The sequence below is a fragment of the Barbus barbus genome (genome assembly GCF_936440315.1).
Source record: "Barbus barbus genome assembly, chromosome: 11".
NCBI classification, from domain to species: Eukaryota; Metazoa; Chordata; class Actinopteri; order Cypriniformes; family Cyprinidae; genus Barbus; species Barbus barbus.
In genome coordinates, this window is record NC_136739.1 from 20,887,787 (window position 1) to 20,915,089 (window position 27,303).

Sequence of the window (27,303 nt, forward strand, 5' to 3'; positions counted from 1 at the left end):
TCACCTCCAAATTCACGCGTTTAGACCAGAACATGAGCCAAAGGGTCCTCTTCCTGAAGACACTCTTTTGTTCACTCCCTATCTTCTAAGATGAAATTTGATATGTTTTATGTATATAAATACATATTTGCAAATGGTAGTCGCTTTGCAACTGGGACAACGTTTTCGCCATCTTGGCATATCGACCTATGGTTGGTCGTCATTTGCTGCATTGCGATACTTTAAATATTTATATATTTGCCCTTTAAACTACACAAACCCCACGTCAAAATTTCGTTCTCGTTTGTCGGCAAAAATTTAAATATCCTCTATTAAAAACTTTTGGACCCAGAAATTCAGGAGACTTTAATTCAATTTATTAAAAGTAAAAATGCAAAATTACTTAAAAAGGTAAATAACTAAAAAATTGTAAATGCAAAATGATTTTCACACAATACTTTAGTATTAGTATTTCATTGTGAAATCTGAAACAAACAAGAAAAAAAAAACGTATTTATCATCTGACCTTATAGTAGGCTAGCTGTTTCTTTTTTTCTTTCTTTGTTTTGTACACCTAGTATCAATACCTTAGAGTTCATTCACTAAATGAAATCAACTTTCTATAATGATTAAAATGACATTTAACACAACTTTTGGACAAGTAAAACAGGCCTGTGCTTTTCATTTTTGTATTAAATGGATTTTCAAATGTATAAGAAAACAGACTACACAAAACTCTGTTAAAACATTTGATATAATAGTCATACAATTTTTATAAAAGAAACTTGAGCTGACAAAGAACCTTCAACATTGGAATGGAGGAAACGATCTAGATTGTCACACATTTCAAAGCTTTTTTTTCTGTTATAATACTGTTTGACTCATTCTTCTGCATCCTTTCACTCACAATCCATCTAATTTATGAAAAGATAATCAACCATGTGCTTCAGTTATAAGACATCACTCTGGTGATGATAATGTCCATGAGCTGATATGTACAAAGACTGTTGTAAATCACACACTTATAGGCACAAACATCAGGACTTGGTTAAAAAAAAAAAAAAAAAAAAAACATTATTGGCTTACGATTGGCAGGTGTGACCCAGACTTATCTTCACATCTTCAGACTTTCATTACACTCCAATACATACATACAAACATATACTGATGTAATCTAACAAACTCTGAAAATGCAGAACAAGGCACTGGACACGGTGGAGAAACTGGCACATTGTGGACAAAGGCAAACAAACAAATGGCGGTTTACATTTTCATTTTGAATTTGTTTTGGAAAGTTTCTGACCGGCAAGATATTAAAACACCATCTTTGCTGAAAGCTTTTTATCTTTTGAAGCAAAAATCAAAGAATCAAAATTGAAAGCAAAGAAACACTCTTGCTAATATCCCCAAAAAGCATGTTTAGAAATCCGTTTAGAAAAGGATTGATATTCAACCAGTGCAAATTATTAAAATAATTTCAGAAGGAAAGAAAAAAGAAGACGGGGAACGTTAATTATAGTCCTAGAGTCATTTTTTTAAATGAATAGTTCACCCCAAACTCACAATTCTGTCAGTATTTACTTAACCGCTGCTGTTTTTCTGTTCATGGGACACAAAAGAAGTCTTTTGAAGCAATTTAATACTTTTGTGTGAGGAATTTAAGTCTTTATTCACTGATAAACTTCCCTTCAGTGAGCTGTTGGCTGCTGCAGAACACTTGATAGGTCCAATTAGTGAACAAATTATTATTTTGAACTGGTTCTTTGTGATGAATTGGTTGATTTGTTCGCAATTCTGTTCATTTCACTAACACAATGATCCAGAACCAACAGCTCACTGAAGGGAAATATTATCAGTGGGTTACAGCTTTAAATTTAGCCTCTAATACAAAGCTTTCGTATGATTTCAGAAGACTTGGAATACAGTACATAGCTCTTTTGGAGGTATTTATTTGTCATTTTTGGAGCTTGATAGACATAGTATTGGTGTATGGAAAGAGCCATATTAAGATTCTTTAATAATTTTACTTTTGTGTTCCACAATTTAAAACAATGACATGAGTAAACAATGGCAGAATTATAATTTACAGATGAAGTATTCCTTTAAACACCCATTTACTCCGATACATAAGTGCATACAACTGTAGTACCATTGTTATCTAAATGTTAATAAATATCGGTACAGGCTTGAGAACATCCTGGTTCACATAACATGCTATGCCCTCTCACTAGAATCTAAAATTCAACCTGAATAGAAGTATTATTTGAACACTGTCTCTATGTCTGAGAAGGAACCGAGTGGCAAAGTGTCACTCTCCAAAAGCGTCAGACGCAAGTTAGACCATCAAGGCCTAGAAATTGTTTTCTCAATGGAATAAAAATGCTCTTTTTGCAATATAAATCTTAAGAGCCTTCTATTCACAACATATAATGTCACAACATCACAATATAATGTGTAAAGTACAACTGGTGTACGATCTGGAAATGGAGAAATTGCATTGGATTTTTCTTCACATTACACTGGATTTCATGACTTTAGACTTTCAGTCTAACTAGTCTTAAGACTGAAATACACTACACAACTTTTCAAATCTGAAAAGATTTTCAAATGGCTGATAATCACACACTATTAGACGTTCAAGTCATTTCGAACACAACAAACTTAGAAACGTAGGAGATGCATAATGATGCAAATATGTGAAATCTGTCAACTTAAATCTGCAATACAGCTCTTTGCAACTGCATCAACTCGTCCAGACTGTGAATCGGGCAAAAAACTGGGAAAAAGTTGTGTGGTGTATTCCAGCCTTTAATTAGAAATAAATATTAAGTAAGTTTGGTAAGAGTGACGCCAATTCCCGTGTTGTTCCAAAAATGTGATTTCTTTTTTCCTGATTGGTCCCACAGTGACAACATGGGTGAAATGAGGGTGACCTCACCTTGTGCTTCCACGGGGTTTGTGCTTTCAAAAGTCCACAGATTAAGACACACCACTCCACACTTTACATCATCATCCTTCAAGTGTGAGAAGTCAGTCAACATTTGGCAATCCATCATCAATCAACCTGTGTTAAAGTGATTAAAATGGCTTTCGAAAAAATCTCCTGTGCAAACAAGTGTGGCAGAACAAAAGCGTACCATGTGTGCTATATGTCATATTCTCTTGTTATAGAGGCTGTGCTCCATAATCAAAAATCTGTACAACTTCTATAAGGTTCATGACAATATGTGCTTTGAAAACTATGACCGGCGCATCTAGAAGGAGCCGGGGTCAAAATGTCTCTGAGTCCGAGTCGTTTTCGGTGGTCGTGCCCTCGCTGGAGGGACCGGAGGGGTCCCTTGGACTGCGGGGGCCTTGGGGGCTCTTGGCCTGGTGGGGCAGAGATTTCAGCAGGGCGCCTGGCGAAGGAGCTCCAGAGCTGCAAGGGGAGCAGAAAGGCATCATGGTAGCCATAATGAGAGCCAGGCAGTCAGCCACTTCCCTGCTGGGAGCGCAAGCCAGAGCAGGGGTGAGACCTGCGGGGAAAGACAGCCAAAGAGCGAGAGAGACAGAAAAGGGGACAGGAAAGCAGAAAGAGGTAAAAGGAGGGATGGAGCAGTGGAACAAAGGGACAATGGTGGAGAGGCGATGGACGAAAGCGGCATTCCATTAGTGCCCCGCTAGACAGACAGCCAAACACATGGTCAGGGGGCAAAAGTGGACACGCATGACATCGTCAAAGCTATGAAACACGGCCACTGCTTTTGGCTGATAGATAGAGAGATGCACATACACTGACAATCTTTGCGTAAACCAAATAAGCTGAGATTTTAGTTTCAGGAAGACGCACCATTCTCATCTAGTACTTGAACACTGGCCCCACGAGAGAGCAGCTCTTGCACTGTCTGCTTCATCCCGCTGCGAGCAGCCAAATGAAGAGGTCTGAGGAAGCGAACGAGAAACAAGTGAGCATCAATTGCTTCTTAAATAATGTATAAGAGCATGGCCCTAGCAAAGTCAAGGGCATGGGTTCGAATCCCAGGGAATGCATGAACTGATAAAAAGTATTCCTTAAATGCAAAGCAATGCATGTTGCTTTGGATAAAAGCATCTACCAAATGCATAAATGTAAATATAACATGTACTATACTGTAATGTGGAGGGGAACTCACGTTTGCAGTGCAGCGTTTGTAGCAACGAGGGCAGAGTCTGGAAGTTTTCCAAGAATGAGCAATGCACATTCCTCCATTCCCTGGATAGAGAGCAAGCAGAAAGAACAGAAAAATCATCTTTAGGAGACCTAAACGAATACATTTTCAAAAATACTGTTTGCAATTGTGGGTTTTTATATCGGGCACAATTTTACTGTTTGACAATTATATGAAGTATTAAAACCCCATGACTACAGTCACTCATACAGTCTTAAAAATAAAGGTGCTTCACGATGCCATAGAAGAACCTTTTGGTCTAAATGGTTCCATAAAGAACCATTAACATCTGAAGAACCTTTGTGGCGAAAGAAGGTTCTTCAGATTATAAAAAAGGTAAGAAAGAAATGGTTCTTTAAAGAACTTTTGACTGAATGGTTCTTTGTGGTACCAAAAATGGTTGTTAAAAAATATCCCCCAGGCTATTGCCGCCAGTTAGTGGCATTTTGACAAAATTACACATTTTGATTATAACAAATTATAAAAATGATTATGAAAGATCACTGCCCCACTGCTGAAACTGAAATTATTATATAGACTGATGGACATGGCATGCAATGGGCTATACTTACATTACTGCAGGCTAGATGGAGAGCTGTATTACCCTTCTGGTCAGTCAGATTGAGGTTCACATTGGCACTAGTAAGTAGAGCTTCTGTATAAAACACACGCCACATTTTGCATAAGTGCATTCAGTTGAGCCCATTTTCATACTTATACAAATGAACAGGGGCAAAATTCAAATAAAAACAAATGGGGAATACAAACCTACAACTTCGACTCTTCCTTTCTCCGCTGCCATAATCAGGGCACTGCGCCCTGATTGGTCAACCTCGTCCACAGATGCATTATGGGCCAAGAGCAGCTGAACACAGTCTATGTGGCCAGCAAATGCAGCTGCATGGAGAGGTGTCCTGATAAAGAGGGACAGCAGTTTTTTATAAATTGTTTCACTGATAGCTCTGAAAACAATGCTAATGATGAACATAAATAACTGATTAGAAACATTTTAATTGTCAGGAATATCTTATTAAAGGTGTATTTTAAAGTTAGTTCCTCTGAAGTTCTCAAATGTGTCTTAGTTTGACAAACAGAATATAAATAAAACAGTATATAAATATATTAAAAATATTAAAACTAAACACCTTTTTGAGAAATATATTGTTTAAAAAATGTATCTGTGTTATTCTTCTTAAAAAATGTTGCCTTTTTTGTTATTTAATGCAATTCACACAGTTTAAAAAGGTGGTTTATTTTTTTCAAATTTGAGAAACACTGTAGATGCGAATCTATTCTATTCTATTGCATCTAATACTGTTTTCTCTCTTCACATATACCAAACTAACCTGCCCTTGGAGTCTTTGCAAGTTACAATCTTTGATCCCATGGCTTCTAATAAAAGGTTGACACAGGTCTCATGGTCATTGACCCTGCAGGACAGAGGATTCAGAGAAAGACAAGTTGAAAGAAAAGAAAAAAAGTGCAAAAAAGACAGAAAACAATCTCACAGCAGACATACACAGCACAATGCAGCGGGGTGAAGGGGTTCCCATCAAAGTGACGAAAATCTCTTTGTTCGAGTAGGACCTCCACACAACCCTCGTGACCTATGAGACATACACACAAGCTACATTCAGTTTATTGAAAAATAAAAGCACATTTTTAAACTCATAATGGAGACTGTTAAAACCAACCATAGTAACAGGCCCAGTGTAAGGGTGTGTATCCCTGGTTGTCTCGTAATGGAGGTATCGGGGGTTCAGAACACGCAATATTGAGCAATTCACTCAACCAGGACGCGTGACCCCTCGCCGCAGCTAGGTGGATGGCTGTCCGACCCCTGGAGTCCCCCAGCAGCACGGATGCCTCAAGCTCCAACAGGGACTGAACACATTCCTCCTGTCCACACAAGAGCTGAGAGATAGAAAGAGAGAGCTTTAAAAAAAAAAAAAAAAAAAAAATTCCTTGTACATCTTGCACTTGAATACATTTGACAAGATCAGAAAACTTACTCCCAGGTGCAGAGCAGTCAGACCCTGATGATCAGCCAAGTCCACGCTGGCCTCACGCTCCAATAGAAGAGACACAACATCCACATGACCCCCCATTACTGCCAGCATTAGAGGGGTCCTGCAAACACAAACACACATAGAGCAAATACCCATTAATGCACTCTCAAGAGCAAGAATCTCCTAAATTGTGTTTAGATGGTTAATTTCAGTCAGCTGTTGCTTAAATGTACCCATGGACTTATGGGAAGATTATTGATTGATTTTTTTCTCGTAGCTTTGGCAAAATTAATTTTAAATAAATTAGGGAGTAGATTTATTTTATTATTAGTATTCATATGATGCGTGTTCATGTTTGATTATGGCATACAAATTGAGATCCTCAACATTTATTTATTGTAGAAAAATAATGCATATGCATTTTAAATTCATTAGTTGCATAGTAATTAAAAAACAATTAAATGTAGTCAGCAATTTTTATGGGTAACCGTTTTAGCCAAATTAGTTTTTTAAAGTTTTATTTGACTACAGTTAATTATTTCAGCTTGCCAAGCTACACTACCCATAATTTGCAGCACCAACACTGTTGAAAAGTAAAAAGACATGACACACTCATTCCACCCCAAAATCCTTGTGGCATTATAAAGAAAGAAAGAAAAAAAGTTATTAAATGAGTGACTCACTGTCCCTGAGAGTCTGCTGTATCTACCAGATCTGCATTATCAGAGTCTTCCAGCAGGAGGCGCAAGCACGATGTATGACCATTCATTACTGGAAATAAAAAGAGTGTATTAAATACTGCATAAAAAATGCACAGCTGTGTAATTTCCACCACACAGACCTGCAAGGTGGATCGGTGTACGTCCTCGGATAGTATCTTTGCTTCTCGGCGAGGCCCCATGGTTCAGAAGCGTGAGAGCGCAGTCAGTGTGGCCCCTGAGGGCAGCAAGCGCCAGTGGAGTCCGTCCCACCTCATCCCCCTGATCCACCTCGCAGTGACCCTCCAAGAGCACTTCTAGAGCCTGTGCGTGACCGTGGTATGCCTGGAAACAAGCATATATAGACCAACTGTCTGAAAACATATCACATATATCATTGAGGTTAGGGCCTGTCTGTTGAAATTAAACCTTGTAAGAGTTTCAAAAAAAACATGCAAGCTGCTTTCCTATGCAAAAGTTGGCTTCGGGATGCTATGGTGGTAGCCAACAAATTGATATATGTGACCCTGGACTATAAAACCAATCATAAGGGTAATTTTTTTAAAATTGAGATTTATACAGAACATCTGAAAGCTGAAGGCAGAATAAATAAGCTTTCCATTGATGTATGGGTTGTTAGGATATGACAATATTTGGCCGAGATACAAGTATTTGAAAATCTGGATTCTGAGGGTGCAAAAAAATCTAAATATTGAGGAAAATCGCCTTTAAAATTGTACAAATTAAGTTCTTAGCAATGCATATTACAAATAAAAAAATTGGTTTTGTTATATCTTTATGGAACATGATCTTTACTTAATATCGTAATGATTTTTGGCATAAAAGACAAATCGATCATTTTGACCCATACAATGTATTGTTGGCTATTGCTACAAATATACCCATGTGACTTATGACTGACTTTGTGGCCCAGGGTCACATTCTCTTGTTAAGGTGTTATAAGTTGTTTTTAGCATGTTGTTTTTTTGGCTGTTAGGGTGTGGTAAAGGTGTAAATTTTAACTCACAGCCAGATGCAACGGGCTTCTGGTTTGGCTGTTCTCCATCTCATCTTGTTGGTTCTCATCTCTGTCCAAAAGCTGAAATCAGATTTATCTGAATTAAAGCTGTTCTCATTAAACGCAATCAAAAGATATTCTGAATTAAACTAGAACACATTCATTCTTGCACTATAAACATGCACTGCCCCAGCTGGTGACATACAATAGGTTGAACAGACTGGAGGCATTAGCAAGCATATCATTTTACAACACACATGAATGAAAGCACAAACTGGATTACATTTATTTGCATGTTAGCTTACACATTTAAATCTAATATAGTTGTGAAAGTAGAGTGCAGATGAAGGAAGTGCCCTGAGGCACTCACTGGACAGATTTGTGTCCTCACCAGTTTCAGACAGTGTCTGTGGCCGTACGCTGCAGCATAATGAACAGCACTGTAGCCTTTTTTATCTTTGAGTGATGGGGCAGCACCATTCTGCAACAGGAACTCAAGACACCTGCGCACAGCACACAAATATAAATAATAATGAAACACACACATACAATAAAAAAAAATGAAACCATAAGAAATGCAAAATAAAAATCATGTAAATTTAGTGCTGTCAAACGATTAATCAGATTTTTTTTGCATATTTGTCACACTTAAAAGATTCAGATCATCAAACAAATTTAAAAAATACACAAAGATAACCCGAGTAAATACAAAATGCAGTTCTTAAATGATGATTTCATTCATTTAGGGAAAAAAGCTGTACAAACCTGCCTGGTCCTACGTGAAAAAGTAATTGCCCCCTAAATCTAATAACTGGTTGTGCCACCCTTTGCAGCAACAACTGCAATCAAGCATTTGCGATAACTGGCAATGAGTCTTTCACATCGCTGTGGAGGAATTTTGTCCCACTCTTCTTTGCGGAATTGTTTTAATTCAGCCACATTGGAAGGTTTTGGTCTGTTTAAGGTCATGCCACAGCATCTCAGTTGTATTTAAGTCCGGACTTTGATTTGACCTCTCCAAAACCTTTATTTTGTTTTTCTTCAGCCATTCAGAGGTGGACTTGCTGGTGTGTTTGAGATCATTGTCCTGCTGCATAACCCAAGTGTGCTTGAGCTTGAGGTCACAAACTGACGGCTGGACATCCTCCTTCAGGATTTTCTGATAGAGTGCAGAATTCATGGTTCCATCAATTATGGCAAGTCGTCCATGTCCTGAAGCTTCAAAGAAGCCCATCACACTACCACCACCATGTTTGACTTTTGGTATGACATTCTTTTTGAAATGCTGTGTTGGTTTTACGCCAGATGTAACGAGACACGCACCTTCCAAAAAGTTGAACTTTTTTCTCATCAGTAAACAGATTATTTCAGATTATTAAGTGATTTCTTGATTCAACAGGTCTGGCAGTAATCAGGCCTGGGTTTGGTTAGTGAAATTTAACTCGGCTTTCTAAAATAATGTGGTTAATCAGTTCTTTCATGATTTAACAGGAGGGGCAATTAATTTTTCATGAAGGGCCAGGCAGGTTTGGACAGCTTTTTTCCCTTAATAAATGAAATCATCATTTAAAAACGGCATTTTGTTTAACCTGCATTATCTTTGTGTAATATTAAAATTAGTTTGATGATCTGAATCTTTTAAATGTGACAAATATGCAAAAAAGGTAAAAAAACAGGACTGTATATGTGTGTACTGTGTATATTTATTATGTATATATAATACTCTCACATGCACGTATATATTTCAGAAAAATATGTTATGTTTATATATTAAATATATTTATAAATTATATGAATATAAATAAATACATGTAAATAAATGTGCATATTTTCAAAATATATACTATATGTGTTCCAGACATGAAATGATGAAGTTACAGACGCACGCAGACACAAACAACTAAAGTTTTGACATCAGAGCAGCACACATGTAAACAGCACGAGTGACGGTGAGACAAGGAGGGGGACACAGAATTGAGGCTGAGCAGACGTGGGCCATTCTGCTCTTCAACTCCAGAGAACTCACAGAGCTGCCTCCTTCTCCCTCTCAGCTTGAACTCCATCACTCTCTGGTTCCAGGACCACACGCCGCCTGCAGAGAAGCAGAGGCTTCTTACTCAACAATAACTCTTAACAATTAATAAAAAAACAAAGTTGTAAAAAATTGTTTTATTCTCATTAATTGAATATTTTGTAATTAATATTATATTTTGTAATTAATAATAATATATGAGTAAATATTTATATAAATCAATAGTTTATTCATAATATATGTATTATGCAATAAGTCTGTGGTATCTTATAACATTTTTTTATTACGTTTACCATCTCATTACTCATTCACAAAATTCTCTCTGCTGGTGAATTCTGGCAGGTAATCTAATTAAGCTAAGCAAAAAGGTGTTTCCGTATGCCATATCAAGTTGACGTCAACCCCTTGTCTTTGCACATAAACTAACCCAATGACAGGAGACTTAAAAATAGCCTGTGGTTGCCATGGTAACACAGATATATGTGTTAGTGTAGCTGCTAACAGTCTCTGGAGATGGGGACTGGCACTGCACTCGATTTCACCTGCTGTAGGACTACAGCTGCCTGTGTCTACATCACTTAATTGGGTTAGACATGCATTTACAACGGTCAATTACATGTTGTTTGGCCACAACTAGCTCCAATTCTGCACTATAAACTACTCATGTGGGGAATGGATAGTGGAGTTTTTACTCCACCGTCCCACCGCTAAAAGTACGATTAGGGTGAAGGATTGCTTAGACTTATGAGCTGCAGTTTTCCAGTGGAACCCCTGCTTCAATATAAGTCTGTTAAACAATGTAATGTTTATTTTTGCAAACAGAGGGACAAATCCACTTTTGTACTGAATCTTAAAACTTTATAAAGAATGGAGGAAGAATGGCTGTTTGTGTAAATTAGGGCTGCCCTCAACTAAAGATTTTTCTGGTCGACTAGTAGTCGTTCATTTTAAGTGTTTCATACAGATTACATAATCTGAGAATATTTGTTTTTCATTTGAATTGATCATTTGAAAGTAGACATTTCGTTCTCTACAGATGTACTTTTCATGTCTGTAAGGCAAGTATACCCAGAATTTCGGTTTGTTTGTTTTTTTGACACGCTCAAGTTCACAGAGACAGAGATGGCAGAAAGCACATCCCGTTTGCTTTCATTATTTTGCAAAAGTGCAATGTTTTGTTGTTATGTTGCACACAAATAAACGTAGAGTCTTTATGGATTCAAAGGATGTATTACTCTATTATTTGTATGACCAAAAATGACGGAATATTTTAAGAGCAAGTGACCGCACTGGCGCCTCCATCTGTCATGCAGTGAGCGTTAGCGATCTGTCCGTCACAGACTGTGTGACTTTGCCACTTCCTGTGGATTTTTTTCTGCGACTAAGCAACTAATAAAATTTTAGTCGACCAAGCCTCTTCTCATCGACTATTAGGGTACAGCCCTAGTGTAAATGTTGTATACCTCCTGTCCAGGTCAGAAGCAGCAGCGTAGTGCACAGCAGAACGCCCCCAATGGTCAGTGGCATTAATGCAGGTACCGCAGGACACCAAAGTCTCCAGGCACTGAAAGTGTCGACTAGCTGCCGCATAGTGGAGAGGGGTCCTGTCAACAAAGGGGGGGTGGGTGGTATTTGAAAAAAATGTAAGAAAGTTTCAGTTTCAGAGTATAAACTAATTAGTACAGTAAGAATCACTTCACTTAATGTGTGCAGTGATGACAACTCTGTGATTCTAAAACAACTGAGAAAATGTCTAAAACTTGAAATTTCAGTTAAATTTAGCACAAAATACAAGTTTTAATGAAATGTATTTAATTTTTAAAGAGACATAACGAAATTTATAATATATGACAATGAATATTATTTATATTAATAAATTATTTAGAAATTATCAATATAAAAATACAATGAAATCTGAATATATGTGGTTGAAATGTTACTATACAGCAAAATCATGATAAAGTTTAGCCAGCATTTTAAAAAGCTTAACAATTAAAACATTATTTTGACTTTGACTGTTGATAACATGTCGAAAACATTTAAAGAAAATTTGTGATTTTAGACAAATTCACTCACTGCTCCTGAATGCACTGATATGTATACTGTCTATGTAGACGTTTTAGAGAATTATCCTGATGTACATGTCTTGCATTTACCAAAACAAAAACTCACCTTCCATGTTTGTCCCTGCGGTTATGATCGGCTCCACTGCTGAGTAATAGCTTCACACATTCCACATTACTGACAGAGAGATTGAGAGAGGAGACAGACAACAGGTTTGAAAATACTGGTATTTGTCTGAACAATGGATGATAAGGTAGTCAATTAGGCAGCCATTAGTTTTTGTGTTGTATTCATACATAAATGTGTATTATATTTGGGTATATATAACTTACTGACTTCTAAATTTTGTATCACATTCCACATGATATAACAGCAGATACAAAAGGTCCAATCAGAAACAGAATGTGTAGATAGACAGACCACTTGTGAAAAAATAAATAAAAATAGAATCGCAATATTGAATCTGGCGGCTATAGAAAAAGATGCCCCACAATTCAGTTGAAAGGTCCAATCGCCTTATTGGTAATAACTATGCATCGATATCTCTACAGTGTGTATGCACACATGAAATTTACTGTTTTTAAGTGTGATTTCAGCTAAGCTACGTATTTTTTGTTTGATTTTATAGGAGATTTTTTGCATTTCTGAAATACATTTTTGAAGAGTAAGCAAACACTAGCACAAATTTTTCATGCCATCCAACAGGCAAAATCCAGATCTGCAAGACAGACTAACTCACCCGCCCGCAGCTGCGGCATGCAGACACGTCCTCCCCAGGTTGTCTGGCGTATCGATTTGGAAGCCTGCAGACAGGACTGAGTCATTACTGAGAGGGCACATTATGCTATATCTCCGTCCTGTAGAGGAATGGAAGGATGGGAAGGAAGGATGCAGTGCATGGAAGAGGAAAGTGCCCCCACACCCAAACGCAGACAGCCACAGTATCAGACGGCGGGAGGGGAAAGAATGACATGGGGGAAAGGAGTCCAAAAAAGAGACAGAGAGAAAAGATGTTAGTTCAGGATAAACAAAGACAGTGCACATAGGATAGACAAGACAAACACACATCGTTCTAACAAAGGTGAAAACGCACATGTAGCATCTATATTCTAATACAACAAACCAACAATCAAGAGTCAGAGTTAAGAAAGCACACAGATATAAGGGCATGCCAGACCTAAGCAAAGAGACATGAGGAAAATTCATGCCCATCAATTCAGAGAATAAAGATCTATAACTCATAAGTTAACCTAATTAGTAATTACAGAAGGAAGAGTGGCAAAGTATTCCTTCAACATAAACAGCAATTTATGAAATAGTAATTTATGAAGAGATAGGTTGTCTGAGTCACATCAACTTGAGGGGCATCTCATTGTTCAGTACTTTGTCCCCTCCTCATATCAACACAGACAACAACCAAAAGTATGTGGACCATACCAAGTGCTTACTGAATATTTCATTTCAAAACCATGGGCATCTATAGGGAGTTTGTTTTTCTTTTGTTGTTGTAACAAGTTCCTGATTTCTGGGAAGGTTTTTCACTAGATGATGGAACATGGCTGCAGGGATTTTCTCCCATTTAGACACAAGAGAATCAGTAAGGTCAGGAACTGTTGATTTACACAACATGTCATGTCAAATTACCCAGTGTGTGGATGTGAAAGCTTTCTAAGGGAAATGGACTTGAGAGCAATGAGAGCTCAAAGTATCCCACACCCAGTGTGATTTGTAGTCAAAGAAATGAAATCTGACATTTTCCAACAAACACCCTGTGGACACATCTCTGGAGGTCAGAAAATAATTTAAACATACACTACCAGTCAAAAGTTTGGGCTCAGCATGATTTTTGTATTTAATTAATACTTTTACTCAGCAAGGATTTATACTTTTATTAAGGAAGAATTGACCATTTTATTGACAGGGTACTATAGAAAGAACTGGAAATAATGAGAAGTAAAAGCAATGCGTTTATGAAACATCCAGAGACATATTCAATCTAGTGTATTCTGCATGAGCGCTATGTCATCCTGTTTTTGAATTTCACCAAAAATGGTCTCAACCAGGTCTTCAATGTTATATTAAGGTAGTGCAACTGTAGCTTGATTCGGTGGTGTAGTCTGTACCTGAGGAGAGAAGCTTCCGGCAGCAGTCTGCATGAGCATTCAGAGCAGCCAGATGCAAAGGAAACATGCCATGCACTCCTCTTCTGCAGAGAAAGAAAGAGCATATCAGAAACAACAAGTAATGATGATTTACCAAGATATTCAATAAAAATCCAATGACAGAGTCAAACCTGGTGCAGTCAGCTCCACTTGTGATTAGCGTGTTTATTAAAAGTTCATGGCCGTATCGAGCAGCGACATGCAGCGGAGTGTTTCCATCCTTATCAACACAGTCAATCTCACCACCTGTATCAGAAACACTTGTACTTTCAATCTACATGAAAAACAGTAGGCTTTAAGCAGTCTAAAAACAGCTTTACCGTTTTGGATGAGTGTCTGGGAGCGTGTGAATCGTCCATGAACTGCCGTCAGATGAAGAGGGCTTTTCCCATCACGACTCTGAGGAAACATCAGGAAATGTTTAGTAGCATAAAGCACACAGGATCTGCACTGTCTGTCAATATTTTGTCCTAGATGGACATACCTGGACATTGACCTCAGCTCCGCTGTTGACCAGGAACTCCAGACACAGGGCACCGTGAGTGGACGCAGCAGCAAAGTGCAGAGGTGTGAAGCCCTTGTTATTCGGCTGACTGACATTAGCACCGTAATTGATCAGCTCACTGACTACGGCATCTTGTCCATTAAAGCAGGCCACATGCAGCGCTGTGTTCCCAAAGGCATTGGCTTCATCTATCTATGAGTAAAGCATATGATATAATAGCAAGCTCAAACTAGATGTTTTTCCTATGCTCCCTTCTCTATATGTATATATTTGCATCCTAGGTACCTCTACGGCCAGACTGAGCAGGTGTTTGACCACAGTGATCTGACCGTTGGAAGCAGCAGCGTGTAGAGGTGCGTATCCTCTCTTGTCCTTGCAGCTGATCTCGGCCCCTTGACTCACCAGTAAACACACTACTTCTAAGTGACCTGCAGGAGTATAGAGAGAAGCTCACGAACACATAAACATAAATAGTTTACCTCAAAAGGAAAATGATGTTATTAGTTACTCTCCCTCATGTTGTTTCAAACCCATATGACTCATTTCTGTAGAACAGTTTTCCAGAATATTGACTTGTCTAGAAAACAAAATTAGCACGTGTCCACTGTCTATCAAGCTCCATAAAAAATAAAAAAGCATCATAAAAGCTCCATAGAACTATTCAATTTGACTTAACATAAGTCTCAGCATGAGTTTTCTGAAGCGATATGATAGTTCTGAGTGAGGAAAAAACAATACAAAAGTGCAAATGTCTTTAGAAGACTTGGTATATCGCACTTAAAGGTGTACGATATTGCCAAATATTGATATCTAAATGTAAGTTTTTTTGCTGGTAATTTGTTTAGGCCTGTTGTGGACAACTAACTCCCAAAGAGTTATCATATATTTTCATATTCTGTTCAGAAGTGGTGGAAATTATTTCCAGCAGGATTTTCGTCTTTATAGGAGCCATTTATTTCAAACCTTATTAAATTAAGGCATCATCTTTCATGTCAAATTTTTACATTTAATCAACAAATGTAATTAGAATAATAAGATACTATAGGCTGTTACCAATCAAATTTAACCAAGACTAACAAAATCTATTTTTGCACTGCAGAGATGGCATATAGATATCAGTGAATCATTCATTAAAATGATTTATTTAAAAAAAGATGATTCATTTAAAAATGAAGCATATGGCTGTCTTTATGAATGGGTTATGCACTCAGATTATTCGTTTAAAAACCCAGATTCGTTCAGTAACAAAACACTAAATATCTTTCTCACTCTCAGGGTGTGTTTTTGCAAAGTGAGTGCCATAGTTGATCATTTAAACTTGCACATCATCAAAATAATAATTACAAAATTCCAGCAGACTTTACATATTGTACATCCAAATTAGTATGGACTACTTGGTAATTTACGTACTTTTTGGAGCTTGGCAGGCCCTAGTAACTATTTTTTGTATTGAAATGGAAGCAGGGTGAACAACTCCTTTTGTGTTTCACTGGTAAAGACATACTGGTCACAGATTTTATAGGATTGTTGCCTCACCCATATATGCCGCCCAGTGCAGTGCACGGCAGTCTTTCTTGTCAAAGGCATTGATATTGGCACCCTTGGCCAGGAGAAGACTAACCATCTGAAGAGAGAGTGTGGAAAGTGAATAACAGTGATAAGAAAGAGATGAGAGAATGCTTGTATTCGTCTCAATAGGCAGTAAAGCATGAGTCAATAACGCATCAGTAATTACAGGTCTCCTGAAGCGCTTATTGTGTGCTTCATCATATTTGTGTCAGTTTATACAATGACTTTCAAAACCATTCTGCATTCTGCAAATTTCAAGCTATGTTGACAATGCAATGCAGCAAAATTAAGTCTGTATCAGTGGGCATGTTCATTTGTATATAAATCCATCATTGTCTCAGTCTTTGAACTTGCAACACTTATTGCACTAAACTGCAGTGAAATAAAATATGATCAGATCCCTGCACATGACATGGAGGCAAAAATATATTTATTGTAGCCACGACTTCATAATTTGCTCTAAAGAATCAATAATTTGTTCCCTTGTTTTATTATTTTTCCCCCTAATTTTAGTTCAACTGTGGTCACAATTTACTATACGCCCTCTGTTTTATATAAATCATGAACACAAATGAAAAATTAATTCCCGCAAATAATCAAATTGTGGCTTTTTTTTTTCTTTACTAATTTGTTCCCTTATTTTCATTAAATCAAAACCAGAGAATGAGTTAGGACAATGTGGCCACGATTTACTAAAATGAAGAAACAAATTAGTAAAGCATGGCAACAATTTACTACAACGAGAGAATTCATTTTTAATCTGTGGCTATGATTTAACTAAACACATTAATAAATAATATAATTGTATTTTTTTATTTGTGGCCACAATATATATATTTTTCCTGCATGTGGGGCTCTGTAGTATTGCTATGTGCCAAGTAAAAACGTTTGATTTCAACTTGCAGTACCTCTGTGTGCCCATTAAGGGCAGCGTGGTGCAGGGCGGTGCGTCCCCCGCGATCTGAAACGTTGACGCTGCTCAGGAGCGGGATGATGACCTCAGCACAGCGCAGGGCCTTATTGGCGGCAGCGACATGCAACGGAGTCTGCCAGTTCTTATCCCGTGCGTTAACATCGGCAGAATGACGGATCAACACGCGAACGGCCTCCTAGATGTGTACAAAGCAAAACAACAAACTATATAGTGTACTTCAGGCCAGCTGGGATACGATTGACCAATCAGCATCCAGTGTTGGAAAAATCCTATTATAATCACACAGGAGCTGCTGCATATGATTAGCATTGTTTTAAAGGCATCCAGCTGTGTGACAACATTACACAACACCTGTCTTATTCAAAAGTGAGTGCGTGTTTAACAACTAATCCTACCTCGCTACGTGATGCCACTGCCCTGTGGAGTGGAGTCAACCACATGCTGTCTTTGGCATTGACCCGTGCCCCTAGGAAGAAACGTCAAAAAATAATAACCTTAATAAATTTAGGGCTCTATATGCTGTATTTGTAAAGGAGTAGTCCACCCAAAAATGAAAATTCTGTCATCATTTACTAAAACCATCCTTTACATTCCATGACAAATAAAAAACACATGGATTTGGAATGACATCCATAAATGATAACAGAATATTTCTTTTTGGTTTAACTATACCTTTAATGGACTGGGTTTTGAACATGCATTTATTTTATATGAGATGCTGTAAAGGTACTATGGAAGGGAGGTGGGAAGGAAGTGAGCAGCTCTACCTGACACAATGAGGAGCTCTGTGATCTCAGCATCTCCGAGGAAGGCTGCTGCATGAAGGGGAGCTCGCTTCTCAGCGTCCTGAGAGAGAATGAAAAAAGACAGTCAGACACATGGACAGAGAGGATGGAAAGATAGTTAAAGAATTAAATCAATTCATGTCTATTAGTTTTGAACCCATCTATATGCTAGTATAAACTTAAAAGTTGGCAAGCAGAGTTGATTCAAAATACAATTTATTCCTGTGATGCAAAAGTTGAATTTTCAGCTTCAGTGTCACATGATCCTTCGGAAATCATTCTAATATGCTGATTTTATGCTCAAGAAACATTTCTTATGTTAAGTGATAGGTAATTTTGAAGTTTAAAAGAGCAGCATTTCTTTTAAATAGATATATTTTGTAACGTTATAAATATCTCTTCTGTAACATTTGATCATTTTAATGCATCCTTAATAAATAAAAGTATTAATTTCATTCAAATAAATTCTTACAGATGACAGACAAAGGTCTATCTTGGACTTAGAGGTGTAAAAACAAAATGTATCCAAAAATGGAGAAAATGTCCTACAGCAACCCAACAAGAACAAGTAACGAATCATATTTTGACAGCTGTGGCATAAACAAAAGCCTATTGGCTAATTAAAAAAAAAGGATGAGCTCTTCGATATGCTTCACCCCAACTTCCTGTTTTAATAGGAAATAGGCTACATCAACACTAGAAAGACAATTGTCTGTCAAACCATTTAATGTGGTCTTTACAGTACATTCCATTATTTTTAAACACCAAAACCTTCAAAATTTTCTAAAGTCCCATTGTGGACTGCAAAGTTTTTGCAAAGACTTGGTCATAGACATGGTCACTTCTGAATGCAATATGCTGATTGCCCATCATTGCCAGCGATCCACAACAAAGGAGCATTGAGTGGCTCTTTACAATAACTGATGGAGATGTCAGTGTGTACTAATGTGCTAACACATTTGCAGTGGTGACATCTCAACGTGTCCATTGTCTGAACCTGTTTGCACATGCAGCCTGAAATCATGACTATGACCAGCGGCTCTATATAAAACATTCAGACAGCAAGCTAATTCTTGCTGGAGCCATTAGGGCGGACACAGTGAGACAAGTAGAATAAATAAATATTCTGGAAGAAGAATGGCCCTGAAAACTGTTTTGTGTCCTGTTGCCTTTACTGAAACAAATGTATATAAATCTCTGGCTGTTGTCCATGGGATTCCTCGACTATTGTGAAGCAAGAAACAAAGAGATGAAATATAGTCGTGTGAGAAGAAGAATAAAAGAAACTGCTCCATACCAGTGCATTGACATCTTCTGATTTACATATGAGCACACGAATCTCATCGGGGTCTCCATTAAAGATGGCTTGGACGATGGGTGGCTGTGAAAAACAAGAGATTATTTAAACATGGTATTAAGGAAAAGCATGAAGCATCAATAATGCACCGGTGCCCCTACTTAAAGCAACTGTATGTGAGATTTTTAAGTTTCAATATCATTCTGATAGTACACTAACTTCTGATAAGGTGAATGGCTTTTGTTTTTTTTCCCACACTCTTCCTCAAACGTCTGTTCTGGGTGTTATGTAAATTTAGTGAGCAGGTACGAAATTATGCGAAAAGGGTGGATTGCTTTACAGTAGCAACAAATGCTAATGTACAGCTATCGACTGTAATTACGACAGTAAAATCCATTCACTTAACCGTAGGGGGCTCCAAAGTTGCAAAAACGCACAAAACTACAGTACATACCGTTACTTTATGGTGTGGACACATTTACTGTTGTTCAGCATATTTTCATGGACAAAATCCAGTCATTTCTGCAGAAATTCTTGTAATCGGGAGCAAAAGATTTACCCAGGTTCAGGTTGGTAAAGTCACTTCTGTGTGGGCTGTGCTTCATAAATTGCTACACTACAGATAACGGAACTTTCTTTCTCTAATGGGACTGCACCTTTAGGGTAACAGATTTGAACAAATCCAAAATATGTTAGCACCCACCCAGAACACCCAAGAAACCACCGATTAACACCCTAGAAACCGCATAGGAACGTACAAAAAACCACACAGAACACTTTTGGAACCATACAACAACGTCCTGGCAACCACCATAGCAGTGTGGCGGCAAATTATACAAAAGGCAAGTGCCACATTTTCATCAGAAAGTATACAGAGCTACAAGAACCTAGATTATCCTCGTGCTGACATAAACTTTATGTATGCTTCATATCTTTGGAATAATTTTGTCATTCAAATGATCAGTTCTTGAATCAGTTTCTCAGCACAAATCAGACAACCAGACAACTAGGCTGCAAAACCACACAGCCTTCACCATTTCCATGAAATGGCGTCATTACAGGGAGGCCAAATCGAGGCCCAAGGAGCCCCAAGGAAGCTTTGCAGTTTGCACCACACACTGTGGTCATTAAAGTCATGTTTCTTCTATGTAATTATCATCTTCAGTCCTTGTTTATGCAGCAACTAAAGACTTAATTAATGGCAAATACATAAACTGTATTTTGCCAGATATTTTCTGAAATTCAAATGCCAAGCTTCGTATATTTATATGGCAGCGCATTGAAAACCATGACAATCCGACACATGCGTGGGATTAGAGAAGCATAACAACACAGAGGTGGTTTGAGCCAAACTTGGCAGCATCTAAACTTCCAGTGTCTCTATCTGCAATAACCCCCACATCTCACTTCCTGTTGCTCTTTCTCACCTTCTCAGAAGCGACACAGAGGAAGCGTGGAAAGCATTTTCACTTCCTCTATACAACAGAACACATGCAGGCAGGCCATCATGCAAATGAACACACAGGGTTCAACAGTAAGGACAGAGATTGTAAAGACAGCGATGGACTTTTAACATCTTACCGGTATATCAGCATACTTTGTAAACCCCATATGAATTTATAGCTATAAAAGAGTCACACTATGGCTTTTTTGTGAAGAAATGTTCAAGTTTTATGAAAAATATGAATACATTTTTCCAACATTTCAAAATATGTTTCTAAGAACAGCTTCTTTCACTGTGACTATCTCTTTATGCACACATACAAACAAACTCTCTGTGTAGAGAAAACAGGAGATGCGTTGTTGAGATCTGCTCTATTTTCAGCTGTAGAAGCAGGCCATCTCACACCCACTCACTTCAAACTCATTTCATCATCCATAAAAAACTATCTCTGCTGTGCCAATTCGCCACAAGCCATCATTCATTTTTGTTAGTCATTTCAAGTTACTCAGCTCTCTAAAAGAACCAACGGCTGAACAATTTCATGAATTTTTCTTTTCATGCATCTCACCATATCATATATCATAAATGAGACCTCTTTACTATCTCAATTGTTTCTTCTATACAGCAATGAAATTAAATGGAGAGCAAATGGCATTGGTATCTTTTGCTCAAGTCTCCTGCTTGTTTCAGTAATCTCATGTGCATCCCCTAGAAATTAGGGCTGGGCGATAAATCGATAACAATAATTATCGCGATATAATTTTCTACGATAAAACAATAACAAGAGGTCGATCAATGTTTGATTATGTTTATGCACCAACGGCAGAACGAAAGAGTGCTAGTTATTTTAACCGCGTCACACAGACTGTTTATCTGATTGCCTCAAAGTTCAAACTGTTATCTCAGATTAATATCACTCATTAGAACATGCAGAAACTAAGAAATACATTTTTCTATTAAGATATTTCTTTTTTTAAGGAAAATTTATGGTCTGGTCTCTACAACTTTCACTTTGGAGCAAAAATATGGCTTTAATCTTGAAAGAAATAAACATTGACATTTATCGTGAACATTATCAATACCGACTGATATAAAAAAAAATGATTGTGATAATATTTTGGCTATATTGCCCAGTCCTACTAGAGACTCAAGATCAAGACAAGCTCGTCAGATAAATATACAATTGTCAGATATTTATGACCTCAAACATTTTACCAAATTATTTTAGCAATGTGAAACAAATCTTTTTGCCTTGTATGCTTCAGGTGCGATCAAACAATCACAGAGAGTTCGGTGACTTGTTGCATAAAAATATCGCTATTGTCAACGGTGTAGTGTTGTATGAAACACTTTCAAACAAAGCAGCTTTCTGTTGGTCAAAGGGAGAAAGTTTATTTCTCTCAAGACATTTGAGAAGAAACAAGTCCAAGGTGAAACATCTGAGCACATTCTAGGCTATTCTTAGGGGATATCATATTAAAATTATTTTCAATAATTAATTCACCTGTAGACCCCCAGGAATCCTTCTCTTGGTGACACGTTTAAATCAGCAGAACTTGCAACAAAAACAACATTCAATAAATTAATAGAAAACCAAATGTTTACATTTGCAAGGCAAATACAAATCACATGCACAAGAACAGGAATGTAAAATAACACAGAACTGGCCCTAAAAACTCTCACACTGGCACTGGGCCACTGGGCCATCCTGGTTGAGCTCTTTTATGAGAACACTGAATCTATGAGGATACAATGTTGAATTCTCTCGACTATGAGATATTGCCCCTGTCTTGATCGCATGCACAACCACACAGCTCTTCTCTCACTGGAAAGAGAACACAACAGCTGGTGACAACAGTGCTGTCTGTGTTATGGCACCGCAAAGCTTGGGGACGAGATTGTTGAGCGCTGGCACAAGCAGGGATCTGGACGCAGCTCATCACAAATGAGGACATTCCCCGACCTCCCAGCGCCGCTCCATGCCAAAGCCAAACTCTCAAACACTGAAGCCATTGTTGACATGCATTAGGCTACACGACCTCCTCCCCCCAACTCCCCGTCCCCTTGTCTATCACTACGGCCAATAGAAGTGAGCCAAACTTTCTTCTTAGCCAATAAGGGCTGGGGTTTCTTCACTTTTGACAACTGGAGCACTGCAGGCTCTTCTTCAAAACAAAGCAGACTGACTCCTTAAGAATCATGGGTCTAAAATGAGGAACTGCTGATGTCGCACAAGAAATGAACTGCGAAACTCAAAACTATAGTTCCTTGTGACAGCACTTTTCCCCTGATTTTTAAAATCAGCATGAAATGGAAATTTGCCCATGTGAAGGTTTTATTTTTTAAATGTTTTTTGACCTTGTAAAATGTAATCAAGACTTGATCTTCTGGTGAAGCTACAGACTTCTCCAAACATTTAGTCCACTCAAACATCCCCTTTCTTACAATTGACTGCAAATTCACATCCAGATCTGCTTCCATCCAAACATCAACCAATGAATAGAAGCAAAACTTTTTAGCTCAGATGTCAATCACAATATTGAAGAAAAGATCTGTTGCCATTACATCTCAACGCTACACGACTTACATTCTGCAAATCATCTGATTCAGGGGTTATGTTGGGTTTGAAGTTGTATGTCTTTAATAAAACAGAAAGCCCTTAAACACTCTTCTGGGTAAAATCTAAAATTAAAGAATCTAAGCTTTGTTTTCTGAAGGGTAAAAATATAAAAAGTGTAAAAAACTAACACTGTTATGAATTGAATAAGTATCTAAAGTCTTACGATGACTGATGTGTAAGCCGTAAACACACTGTCCTCTATTTCCTCCCTCTCGTGTGCTCTGAACTTGTGTCATGTAACCCTCCGAGACTATGAAAAAGCATGAGAGGGGAATGCTGAGATTCAACAACTTCCTGTTCCTTTCCGCTTTGGGGCAAAGTATGGAAATCAAACTGTACACAAGACCAAAATGACCGTAAACATTACTGCACTCAGAACACCTAGTGTCACATATTAACTTCTACAAAATAAATGTCCTGGGATTAATGCAAGTAAAAATTTTGGGGCATGGTGTTAAATACCACACAAAAAATTATTTCAACTTGTGCCTTGGTCTGTAAAAACAAACAAGACATGGGTTTACATTAATGCACTTTAAATGGAAGTCTAAGTGGCAAGACACTGCTTCAGGATAAACATTAAAATACAAACTGTTTTCATTGCCACATGAGTTTACAACAGTATATGCTTGTGATGTTCCTCATTTGTAGGCTGCTTTGGATAAAAGTGTCTGCTAAATGAATGAATGTAAAATTGAAATATGTGTTAAAGTATTATCCAATCTTTCAGCTCCTGTCATGACAGAGAAAAACTTCACTTCCACTCACTTCAATAAATTATTTCGGTATACCTGAAGCACAAAGTACATCCACTTAGAACAGTAGTCCCACCACTAAAGATTGATATTGATCAATAGTACAAACTTTCTGATGCTAAGGACGCTCAAACGGGATGATCCCCTTGTGTGGGACGTCACTGAAGGCAGCTGCATATTTTATATAAAAAAATACATTTTTACTGAGTAAGGAAAATAACCATTTAATATTATTAAAATGGCTAAATAAATTAATAGTTTCCTTTCTAAAAATTAAATAACTGGCCTTTATATCATCATTATACCAAAACAAATGGTTAAAAATATTTCAGTTAAATATTTACTTTTTATTAAGTTGACAGCATATCTAAGATGAACTTTTTCCCATAAATATTTTTATCGTAGAAAATTATTAGGACACAGAATAAATTGAGGAAACACTAAATAAATAAAATTACTGCAATTAATGACATTTTGGAGCAGTCTTTAGAAATATTATTTAGTTCAGTAAATGTAAAAAATTTAATATACTTGATTTATATCTTAAGTGTATTTGTGTACACACATTTTCTATGAACAAATTAATTAAAGTGCTCTATTAAAGATATGAGCTGCACACTTCTTTTAAGCCCTCTGGAATCTCTTGCCCTTTTTGCAAATGCATTACTGTACACACATTTTTTTGTTTGTTATTACAAATTTAGGAGTTGGCATTTTCTGTGGCAATCAACAACACAAAGTTGTCGATGGCTGCACTTGTTTGAATAAGAAACATTACTTCAACCATTTAGTGTGCAAAGATTTAGCACAGACTTTTTAGTCTCTACGGTTTCACAGCTGAAAAATCTTCTCGACCCTGACATGAAGTCCATGGGGCCCCTGAGTTACTTGTTGCAAGGACAACTTCCTAGAACATTTGCAATAGTGTCTAGATATGAGTGCATCACATGACCAATAGGGAAATACAGGTCTACTCTAATGAAACTAACTAAACACTCTCACTGTGTGCCCAGCAAATGTCACACGAAAAACTAATTATTAGTGGAGGTGACTAGTATCAATAGATGTAACATATCATTTCAAGTTTGTGAAGTATAGTAGTAACATTCAAAATATCACCAATGAAAATCAGATTACAATGAATTCAGTCTTTTACTAACTACAAATACTAGTACATTTGCAAACACAAAAGCTTAGTGTGAAACTAAACTACTAAGTTACTGTCAAATAGGTGAACAACAGTAATGTTTGTGAGAAAAGGAACTTGACTTTCTAGCTTTAACTGGGTGGAGCTCAAACATATGTTGGTATGCAACTTATACTAGTCAGTTAAAACAGAAATTTGACTAGGTGTGCTGATAATGATATGAATTTGGGATGTTTTCTTCTAAAAATTTGTAATGGTGTGCAGATTAGATTTAGGAGCCATATCAACATCAGCATCACTCAAACTCCAACAGAGAGCAGGAAGTTTGTTCTCTCTAGATGAAAGCAGATCATTTTCCTTAATAAAATAGAACAACACTCACTTTAGCTCACTTAAATATAAAAGACATTCTTACACTGGTGTTGGTAAAACATTATATTAATAAAAATACACCGAAAAACACCTACTTCTAAATCATTTGCGTAGAATCAGATTCACGACTTGCACAAATTGCACAAGTAGCTTTTTCTGACTCTCAGGAAAACAAGAATCTTCCAACAAGATCTATGATGTCGTTTAAGCAAAATGCGTGACAGCAGAAACAGGCATGATCATATAAAACACACTTGTATGTGCTGTCATGATTTTTTTAATATGCGGTGTACATATGCTGCACATAGCCTACATCATGCAGTTTCAGCTGCAACTATATATAGACCATATATCCATATAGCATCACATTAAGTATTTTGTGAATTCACTGAAAATGACATTTAATCGTATGCAAATCCTTCAGTTTCATCCAAGCAGCATGCCATCCTCCAAATAAACTGATGATTTTGCAAACAAAAACATGCGTTTAAAAAACCGTATGCAATTACCTGGTCGACTAGTTTAAGAACAGCCATATCATGTGAAACTGCACATCCAAACTCCTGAAAAGACCTGGAGGTGAAGATTAATCAAATCCAGAAGTGGCTGTGCGCTTTTCTTCACGGAAGAATGATGCTGCACAATGATGTGGCATCAAAAGCTTGCTTCCTGCTTTGCTCTGGATCGCACCCTCCAGGGGCCCGGGGTGATGTGACGGCCGTGGCCGGCTCTGCAGGCGCTATCTTCGGTCAGCGGGAGCTGCTGTGGCCGCTGCCTCGCCACCAGCGCTCCGGTGCTCTGGAAAAGAGGAAAAGGGGAGGGAGGAAAGGATGCGAGAGCTGCTGTAAACAATCCGCATTTACAGCAGTGGCATCCACAGCGATCCCGTTTTCAGATATTATATCCCTCTCGCTTATGCTCGGCGTAATGTATTCATTCGTTATAAGAAAATACAGGAAGTCAGCGTTTTTTGTATGCTTCCCCTCTTGCTAATTTCGTGACCCTACTATGGCGAAGGCGTGGTTTATGAATATTAATACAGTACCCAACTTTTCGACAGACTGGATGAAAGGCAGACGCAGTCAGAGTGGGCGCTGTACTGATGACCAATGAACGACTGCTGCTGCGGATTTATGAATTAACTACTGTTTCATGAATATAAATTAGGATGTGTGACTGGATGCTTCGAGGGGATTAGAAAGCAACGTCATCACAACATAATTAATATTCATGAACTATTGCATCACCATAGTAGGATTCGTAATTTCGTTTCCCCCTCTGTATCTGATGCACAGGATTGTCAGTTCTTCCGAACTTCCTCCCCCCGCTAGTCTGACGCACGAATGAATCATTCTAATGAATCAGTTCTGTTTAATGATTCGGTCATAGTGAGCGATGACTCCAATACGTGAATCATTTTGTGAACCGAACTGTCGGAGCTAACTGATTCACTAAAATGATTCAGTACACTAATCTAATTCTCTCTGATTACTCACTGAATACAGATATCATATCCTTCAGAGTATATATAGATTTCTTTTACAATTTAAATAATTCCTTAGGTATAACAATGTCAAAAATTATTTTTGTAGCTTGTTCAAAGGTAAAGAGAGAATGTATTACTGTATCCTGCCCAGCACTGTCCTAACATAATACTCAAGGAACACTAATTATTGGAAAAACAAAACAAAACAAAAAAAGCAATTCAGTAAGATTCGATTTGCTT

General features: G+C 37.6%; 1 protein-coding gene across 2 annotated transcripts; it reads right to left on the bottom strand.

Moving 5' to 3' along the window:
- Positions 1-1,664: 1,664 nt before the first annotated feature.
- On the bottom strand, positions 1,665-26,542 carry LOC306877182 (uncharacterized protein). 2 transcript variants are annotated; one of them, XM_079428766.1, is made up of 28 exons: positions 26,087-26,542; positions 19,240-19,323; positions 17,925-18,003; positions 17,553-17,623; positions 17,132-17,332; positions 16,191-16,278; positions 14,940-15,082; positions 14,634-14,846; positions 14,470-14,548; positions 14,281-14,395; positions 14,111-14,193; positions 12,727-12,790; positions 12,096-12,164; positions 11,387-11,527; positions 9,918-9,983; positions 8,283-8,394; positions 7,901-7,972; positions 7,017-7,218; positions 6,859-6,946; positions 6,179-6,296; positions 5,861-6,080; positions 5,686-5,773; positions 5,513-5,596; positions 4,935-5,080; positions 4,739-4,821; positions 4,131-4,210; positions 3,809-3,900; positions 1,665-3,397 (listed from the first exon to the last, which is right to left on the bottom strand). In XM_079428766.1, the coding sequence occupies exons 1-28, from the start codon at positions 26,111-26,113 to the stop codon at positions 3,366-3,368; spliced, it is 2,940 nt and encodes a 979-aa protein (XP_079284892.1). In that variant the 5' UTR covers positions 26,114-26,542; the 3' UTR covers positions 1,665-3,365. The 2 variants fall into 2 exon arrangements, with proteins under 2 accessions (XP_079284892.1, XP_079284891.1); XM_079428765.1 differs by having other exon boundaries at positions 3,103-3,494.
- Between the last annotated feature and the right edge of the window lie 761 nt (positions 26,543-27,303).

What these genes read in the sequence shown, in the direction of transcription:
- LOC306877182 (XM_079428765.1), bottom strand. Translation starts at nt 26,113, where the DNA reads ATGGCTGTTCTTAAACTAGTCGACCAG. An exon ending in TCCATCTAGCCTGCAGTAAT is followed by an intron (nt 4,211 to 4,738) that starts GTAAGTATAGCC and finishes CTCTCTATCCAG; the next exon opens with GGAATGGAGGAATGTGCATT. An exon ending in TCAAGTACTAGATGAGAATG is followed by an intron (nt 3,495 to 3,808) that starts GTGCGTCTTCCT and finishes CTTTCCCCGCAG; the next exon opens with GTCTCACCCCTGCTCTGGCT.